This window comes from Pygoscelis adeliae, unplaced genomic scaffold (assembly GCF_000699105.1).
Source record: "Pygoscelis adeliae isolate BGI_AS28 unplaced genomic scaffold, ASM69910v1 Scaffold122, whole genome shotgun sequence".
Classification (NCBI taxonomy): Eukaryota; Metazoa; Chordata; class Aves; order Sphenisciformes; family Spheniscidae; genus Pygoscelis; species Pygoscelis adeliae.
In genome coordinates, this window is record NW_008824358.1 from 3,359,242 (window position 1) to 3,367,127 (window position 7,886).

The 7,886-nt window shown below is 47.3% G+C and overlaps 1 protein-coding gene across 1 annotated transcript; it reads right to left on the bottom strand.

The window, feature by feature from the left end:
- Nucleotides 1–1,143: 1,143 nt before the first annotated feature.
- On the bottom strand, nucleotides 1,144–6,365 carry AHSA2 (AHA1, activator of heat shock 90kDa protein ATPase homolog 2 (yeast)). Its single transcript, XM_009319631.1, has 7 exons — nucleotides 6,249–6,365; nucleotides 5,453–5,567; nucleotides 4,763–4,851; nucleotides 4,115–4,237; nucleotides 2,812–2,913; nucleotides 1,692–1,743; nucleotides 1,144–1,435 (listed from the first exon to the last, which is right to left on the bottom strand). Exons 1-7 carry the CDS (start codon nucleotides 6,363–6,365, stop codon nucleotides 1,260–1,262), a joined length of 774 nt encoding a protein of 257 aa, XP_009317906.1. The 3' UTR covers nucleotides 1,144–1,259.
- Between the last annotated feature and the right edge of the window lie 1,521 nt (nucleotides 6,366–7,886).

Sequence of the window (7,886 nt, forward strand, 5' to 3'; positions counted from 1 at the left end):
ACACTTGGTCGTGACCAGTCTGTACGCCCATCCCGTCGCTGCGAGGCGTGTGGTCCTTCTTGTTACCACACCGAGCCTCGCCCAAGTTCGAAGGGGATAACTGACTGCAAACTTTTCGGGGAAGACCTCGCCTGTGGAAGAAGAGCAGCGCGTCTTTACCTTCTGCGTGACGTAAGGTTATGTATGCGTGGTAAGGTTGCCATATGCTGGTGTCCTGTAAAAACAGAATATACAGGACTTAACTTCTCTCCGAATTCGTTTAGTTTGGCAGTATCTGTTAGTAGAGAAAATAAACTGCATGTCAAATCACGTATTTTATTGAGCCAACCATGTTTTCCGAAGGCAGCCTGCCCTTTTTTGGTCAGTTTGTTTCAAATTGCATACTCCGTACACTTTTTATACAGCATTTGAGACTTAAGTTATCCTTGCTACCCTCAACGCGGTGTAATTAAGAGTAACAATTCTTTACTTTCAATAGCCCGGCTGCTCTCCCGTCACATTTCTCTAACAAACAGTCGCTCGCTTTAATTTGAGCTACAGAATTGCAGAGGGCCACGAATCGGTTAAGTGGAAGGTTTACAGAACTGCAGAAGGAAAGCGTTGTTACCGTTTGCGTCTCCCAAAAGAAGTTTCACACCGGGGTCAGGTAAGGGCGTACAGCGCATGCAGACTTAACCGTGGAAACCGCCATACCAATCCGAATTGCGTGACGTTGTGAATTATCTTTCCCTCAAACTGTCCACAGCGTTAGAAACAAATTCCGTCTGCGGTTAAAGCAAGCTCAAGTATTTAAGGAGGCCGTAAACTCTCTCCCCCACGTTTCTTGACAGATCTAATGTTATCGGCGGCTTTATAATCCCTTTCAGCTCGCCTCTGGTGGGCACCCCATCTCCGAGAGGGATTTATTTCTGCCACTCGCTACGTTGGGTACTGAAGAACTGCAAAGGCTTCCCGCTGATTCAGGCAGCTGACCTGCCTACGGCGGCAGTACCTTACTGCAGCCGAACCGTTCCTACTCTCTGACGTTAAGTTGCAGGCAAACAGAAGAGAGATGAGTTTCCCCAAGTAAAGCTCTTTCTAGACATACTCTGACTTACTCGCCGCCCCGTTCGCCAAAAATCCATAAATAATGCTTAAATTATATACAGTACCAGAGAAGTGGGTCTTTATTCTTCCCACAAATAAATTACTTCTTTTAAAAAACCAAATGTTTAACCAAGTATAAAAAGTAATGCCCTAACAAAACTACAGCGCTGTTCTCATTCCAGCTCGTCTTTGGCTTGCTGCAGTAAAACGCGTATTTCTTCAAAATACTGCTTCTTCCAACACTGTCTTGTACTATCTTCATTAGCGACAGGAACTCCTTTGCACTCTAACTGCAGTTCCGTTTGAGCAGCCATGTCCTTGAAATTCAAGGCGACCGTTGCGTAATGTTCTGAAGGAAGAAAATAGGACATGTCAATAAAGCGGGTTTTAAAGGGTTACGTTTGCCGTGGCTCATTTCCTGTCTGCTTGTGCCCGTGTCTGAGCGAAGCCTGTTTTCACAGATGACAACCGCCACGGACACCGGGCTGTTCTCCACAGAACGCGGGCTAAGCGAGCTTCCAGTCAGCGAGGCCGCCGACTGTCACGTTTCTGCCTTCCCCCTGCAAAAGGTGTAGCCTCCGTTAGAGGTCCTCGGAAAGACTCACCGTCAGGCCAGTTCCTACACCTCCACTTCAGGACGATTCTTTGGCTTGGGACCTGTAAGAAGATACGAAGGTTCTCCCCATTAGCATCCCAGATACTTCGCGTTACGACTACCCCACGCTAATTCTCCCCTGAAAAACACGGAGAAGGAGTGTCATTTTACGTAGCGGCAGACGCGTGCGTGTAAACAATACAAAGACTGGGTTTCGCTGGGTGGGGTTGTGGTTGGGTGTTTTTTTTTTAAATAAACTGTTTTCATCAAGCTCTCAGCTTGCTCCAGTCCTCCGTTTTGTTTTCTCTATGGGAAAAGGTCAGGCTGATCAGTTACTAAGTGAAAAACGATGGTTTTATCGCAGACCTTGAAACGGGCACGAGTAAGAGTCACGTTTACGCCTCTGAAATTTGTGTATGTTTCCAGACTGAGCCCTTTCTGGCGCCAACAAGAGACTTCATAGAATCATTCAGGTTGGAAGAGACCTCCAAGATCATGGAGTCCAACCGTCAACCCAGCACCACCGTGCCCACTAAGCTGATTTCATCAGCTTGAACTGAGAACCCGATTTTCCAAGGCTCTGCTTTTTTAAAAGCCGTCCAGTTGTCAGTGATACTTACTGCCCGTCACCCGGATGGACATTTGAGATAGATACCAAGTCTGAGCTTAAATCATTTTTCAGAGGTTTCAAAAATGGAGCTGAGCTCTAATTATTATCAATTTTTGCCTTCTGTTTGCAAAAGCATTCGGCTGGGGAGGGTGTAACGTTTGCCCTGACTAGACGAGAGATCATTTCTCCAGTTACGAGAGAAAGCGATCCGGGTTTGGGAGATAAACCTTACGCCTGCTTTCTCTCTCCTCCTAGTAAAAAAGGGTGGTGCTCAGAGTTTTCTCCCCCGGTGCGGGTCACCAGGTGCAGTCGGCGCCTGCTCTCCTGACGGGGAAGAAACATCGCCAAACGTAATTGCAATTTTTTGGCTTTGTAATGAGGGAACTGAACGTGCGTCAGAGACGCTGAAATGGCAGGAACTTAGGCTACTTTTTAGCTCGCAGAAGTAGCTGACACCCCTACCTTCCCCCCCCCCCCCCTTTTAAAAACCCAAAGAAAGAGATTTTTAGGAGCTTTTTACCAATTCTGCATATTCACCGCTGACGCAACCGTCAAACATCTGAAGTTTGCCTCCTTTCTCAGCTTCAATCACAGCAGGACACTTAGAAAACTTCTGTACCAACTAGAAAAGAAAGAATACGGCTCAAGTCAGTTAACTACACATCTGTACCGATACGTAACGCGCCATATTATGGGACGAGGGCAGTTTGCTGAGGGAAGAAGTGAACTGAACTGTAAGATAGGTAAGAGTCTCCGCGCACTTTCATTTTATGCAGCCCTCCACTGAGGTCCGTGGTACCAGCAGGGGCCGATGAGGTGACGGAAGGAGACTACAAATGCCAAGAAGCCTGCGGTGGTAACTGCAAAGACTCCAGCCACCTGCACGGGGCTTGGACAAAGCACAGACAGACATACGCATGCGCCCAGACGCGACTGGCTGTTACTAGGTTTGGGAAAGGGGGAGACGGAGCAGCAGCTCTAGGAAGGTGCACGAGAGCTGCCGAGAGCCATTATGGTTTCCCAGTGGTAGCGTCGGGATTCGAATTTCAAGGTCTCCGATACCAGCCCAGGCTCCTCTGAAGGGCACAAACCCAAAATTAGTAATGTTATATTTCATACCCTACAAGCAAGGGTATCGTTGCATCCAACGGTTAATCTAATCAGCCCGTAAGCCGTGGATAACAGTGGCGTCACTGAGCACTTCAGGCTCCTGCATGACAAGTACTCACATCAAAAAAGCTCCGCTTTTTCTAACTAGCAAAGGACAGCCTGACTGAGCTGCATACAAACTACATAAAGATGCAACTTTGCTTCGGTTAGTTGGCTTTTCTTCCTGTGAAGGTCACAACCGGCCAAAAAGGTCTAAGCCACCCTAATAAGCTCTCATTAAAAAGGTAAGAGCGGAATGCTCCTACTGCCACCCTCTAGCGCTGTCCGATTGCTATCGCAGGAACTTGACAGCTTGTCAAGGAGGTCAGCTACCTAGCTGTAGGAGTTGCCGCTCCTCGGTAGGAGACCACGCTGACACACTGCCCCAATCCTTCCGCGTTTTCACCACTGAAATTCCTCAGCGGCTTAAAAGCGGAAGCTATTCAGCAAAACTTGAGGAGCAAACGATGACGATTGCAAATACTCGGTGAAGTTACAAGAAGAGGGTAGCTCATTAAGCCTTCAGTTTCTGGACGATCACATCTCTCCGTTTCCTGGACGCAATTATCTGTCCTTGACACCGCGAACGTGACCCATCACTGATTACTTACACAACTATTCAGCTACAACAGCATCCGCATGAAGTTACATTGCCCACTGAAAGTATCACTTACTTCCTGAGTTGTGAAGACGCTATAAAGTTCGTCCGCTGGAGAGTTGAATATTTCTCTCAGAAGTATCTGCACTGTTGGAATTTTTACACCAACTGTAGCCAAAGACTGGGGCGAAACAGAACCCTGTAAAGCAAACAATATTCACGTGAATGAGTGCAAAATCAAACATTTACAAGTTCTGGAACGGCAGGATTGTCGGTACCGGTGCATTCTTAAACATACTGCCTTGTGAATATACGTTACCTATACAACCTACTTCCATATTCACAAAACAAGCGACAAAATTATGAGCGTGTGACTTGCTCCAAAGACACCTGACGCTACCTTTAGCCGGGGGGAAGTGATCCGTGCAGGTGAATTCCAGCCTCGCCTTGCTGAAGCTACAGCCGCTGCAGAACAAAGCACGAAGGGGCACATAAACGCTGCCACCCTCCTTCCGCGCCGGGCAGACCCGTGCCCAGCGGACGATGTGTGACGGGTCATTTCTGTGTCACAGGCCCTGACCGCAGCGGTGAGGAGGCAGCGCCACCCCAAAGGCTTTTGCTTTTGCAGGTAATCTCAGGGATATGCAGTTGTTACCGTAGCAAAACCCAGAGGGACTACGTTTATGGTAGTGCTGAATTCGTACAACACTTGGAGCCCACGTACTTGCACGGCGTTCCCACTTAGTTTTCGCTCAGCGGCCAGCTCCTGACCAACAGTAGCTTTTGTTGGCAGAATCATTCCCAAGGTAAACTCTGTAAGAAAGAAAAGCGCTTTTCGGTATGAAATTGAGCCGTACAACCACCCTGACATTTACACGTGTAACGACGATTGCCGGCCAAAACTGTGGAGAGCGGGAGCACAGAATTGGGACGTACAACTCCAATCCAGAGTCTCCCCACCTTACCCCTATGTTTTTATTAGCAATGCAGCCTAACAGCAATTTCCCTTGAGAACACAGGCTTTTCAAAGTTACCCGACCCCAAATTAATAACAAACATCTGCCCATTAAGGAACGCACCGTCTCCCAAGAACTTCCGAACAGCACAGCAGAGAAATGACCAGCTGAGGGTAGGGCGTCGCGTTGCTAGCCAACCGCTCAGCCCGCAGGTCCTTCAGCGGCCTCTGTGGTCAGTATGCGTAGCACGAGGCGGCCTGGGCCGCCACGGAAACTGCTGGCCGCCGCCGTGTTTGAGAGCGATAAAGAGTTTGACTGGTAGGGCTAACTTATTTCATCTCGGCTGGCGACGATTAGAAATAAAAACCCCACAAACCCAAGGACTTGTCAGTGTACTGCCAATCTATTCAAGAGAGACCCCTGCGTAAGAGCGTTCCTACCACACTGGTGTAACTCACCTGTTTTAAGTGCCTTCAGGTAACCTCTCAGGGCCTCTCTGACTTTTGCGGTTCCTTCGGTTCTCATAAGGTCCTTCAGAACATCGCCTTCCCCCTTCTTTTTGCTAACATTTATCTAGAAACAGAAAAATTGCAAGCTCTAAGAGGCATCTCAGCATGAGGCTTTTGGGTTCTGGCAACAAAGGAAAGTATTTTGGCTTGGGTCACTACGTTCAGAGGACAGCTGCGATCTCAAGTTTGTTATCTTCTCGGTTTATCCTACCTTTGCTAAAAGTAAGTCCTCTGGGGTTTTGACTTAAATAAATGCAGCATCTCATCTCCACAGTAGCTTAGTCAAGTTCATCAAGTATAAACAGAGCTGCCTACTACACAGCAGAGGTGGAGCAATCTGTGGAAGCCACAGTATCAACTGCTGTACAGCCAACAAGGAGATTCCTTAAGTTCTTAGGTTTTGGGGGGGGGGGGGGGGGGGGGGTGTGGGTGGTGGGGGGGGGGGGGGGGGGGGTTGGGTTTTTTTAAGACTGCAACAAGCAGAGTTTTCCTCAAGTTTGTAGTTAGTATATCGTCACAAACAGTAATTAGCAAAGAGAATTGTGCACATTCCTAGTAGGTAAATTTGAGAACAGAGATAAGTCGTTATTCCAAGTATAAAACAAATGAAAACAGGAAATAAACTATCCAAGTGTAATTATCCCACTTAATCACAGGATAAATCAAAGCATGATGCCTATACGTTGATTAACGCTTTATTTAAGAATTCTGAACCTATATAGCCATATCAGTATTTCACACCTACCTCCGTATCATCTACCTCATTTTCTTCTGACAGGTTAGGAATTTCAACAGATCCCTTATGTTTCTCACCAGACTCTTTCACTGTACCTGTATTAACATAACGAATTCTTAAATGCATTATTAAAAACTATTTCCCCCATAGCAAGAGTTTTAGCTTGGAAATGAGTTGTACGAAAGTGTTACTTGAAGCAAGTTGCCTCGAATCTAATTTAAAGGAACTACCTCGCAACGAAAAGTCTCAAACGCGTCACGGTACTTTCACAGGAAACTATTCCCAGACCTGTATTTTCCTGCGTAGATGCATTAAGGTATGTACATGCACACAGGCACGTCTCGCTGAGCACAGTTTGCACTACCGTTCTGCCACTGCTCTCACCTGCAACTGTCAGCCGGCCTGACGCTCTCCACTCACAGCAACTTACGTCTGCCGACAACAGAATGTGAATCTAAAAGGGGGCAGGGGAAAAATAACCTCCTCTTCCCCTAAATTTGTCGGCCCTTTATTTAGAAGCTCCCTAGAACGCTCACTATTCCTTCCCAAAGATCTGAAAAGCTCCCGACGTACAGGCACGTCACCACAAAACGTAGGTGTGTAAAATGGACAGGTATACAGTTGACGTTTTTTTAAAAAATACGAAACTTCACTGGCGAATTTTTTAAAACAATTGTTCCGACTCTTAGTAGCTTTCCCACGAACTGCCAGTAGTGACTGCACGTGTCAGGAAGACTTTGCAAGACCAGAAATCACGCTCCCTTTCTGCAGCTCTCTGGGCAAAGGCCCGCCATCGCTTACCTACACAGCTCTATGAACACGTTCTGGGGTACGAACCCTGTACTGTACTATTTACCTCGAGACCTTACCGTGAAAAGACTGCATTTAAGGTCTGACGCTTTTTGTTTTCTTTCCACTGAAGACTCTTCCCCCTTGCCTTGCAGAAGCCTTGTTATTTACATTTATCCACTACTTAAACGACCTGAGAATCTCTTTAGCAAGCAGTAGCGGAAACACGGGGTTCTGCCCCAAACCCAGTTATCTTCATACTGTTGTATCAGCTTAGCTGTCAAAACGTAGGCAACACAACCCCAGGCTTTATCGGTCTATCAGCGATCCTCTACAACACAAACAACCCAGTGTTAAGCACGACTGCAGAAGGCTACTTCTCACCAAGGTAGACACAGTATTTCTTTGGATTCTCTCACCTTCAGAGGGGCTAGCTAGATCCAGCTACTGCTTAACAGCACTCTCCTTTCATCATTTTTAATTACCACCCACCCTGAAACGACCACCACGCTACGGGGGGGGCACTATGCACAGATCTAACCTAACGCGCTACCCGTCAAGACCGCCGTAAAGTACACAAACCAACGCTCCGACCCTTCTTAGCAAGAAAAAAGAGCGAATGATGGTTCGTAACGCAAAGCGGAGTACGGTGCAAAGATCCCTTCCTAGTCAGGAGCCGAGTCGATGAAGCACAGCGCAATATGCAAAGTCTGTTAGTCCAGAAGTAGACAACCACGTCCACGCAGCGAAAGGCTGAACTAGAAGACCTCCCCTGGGCTCCTCAAAGTCTCCCGGGAGAACCTGTCAGCTCAAGTACGAAGCCATGTGAACTAGTTCATTACACCGCTAAAACACTTC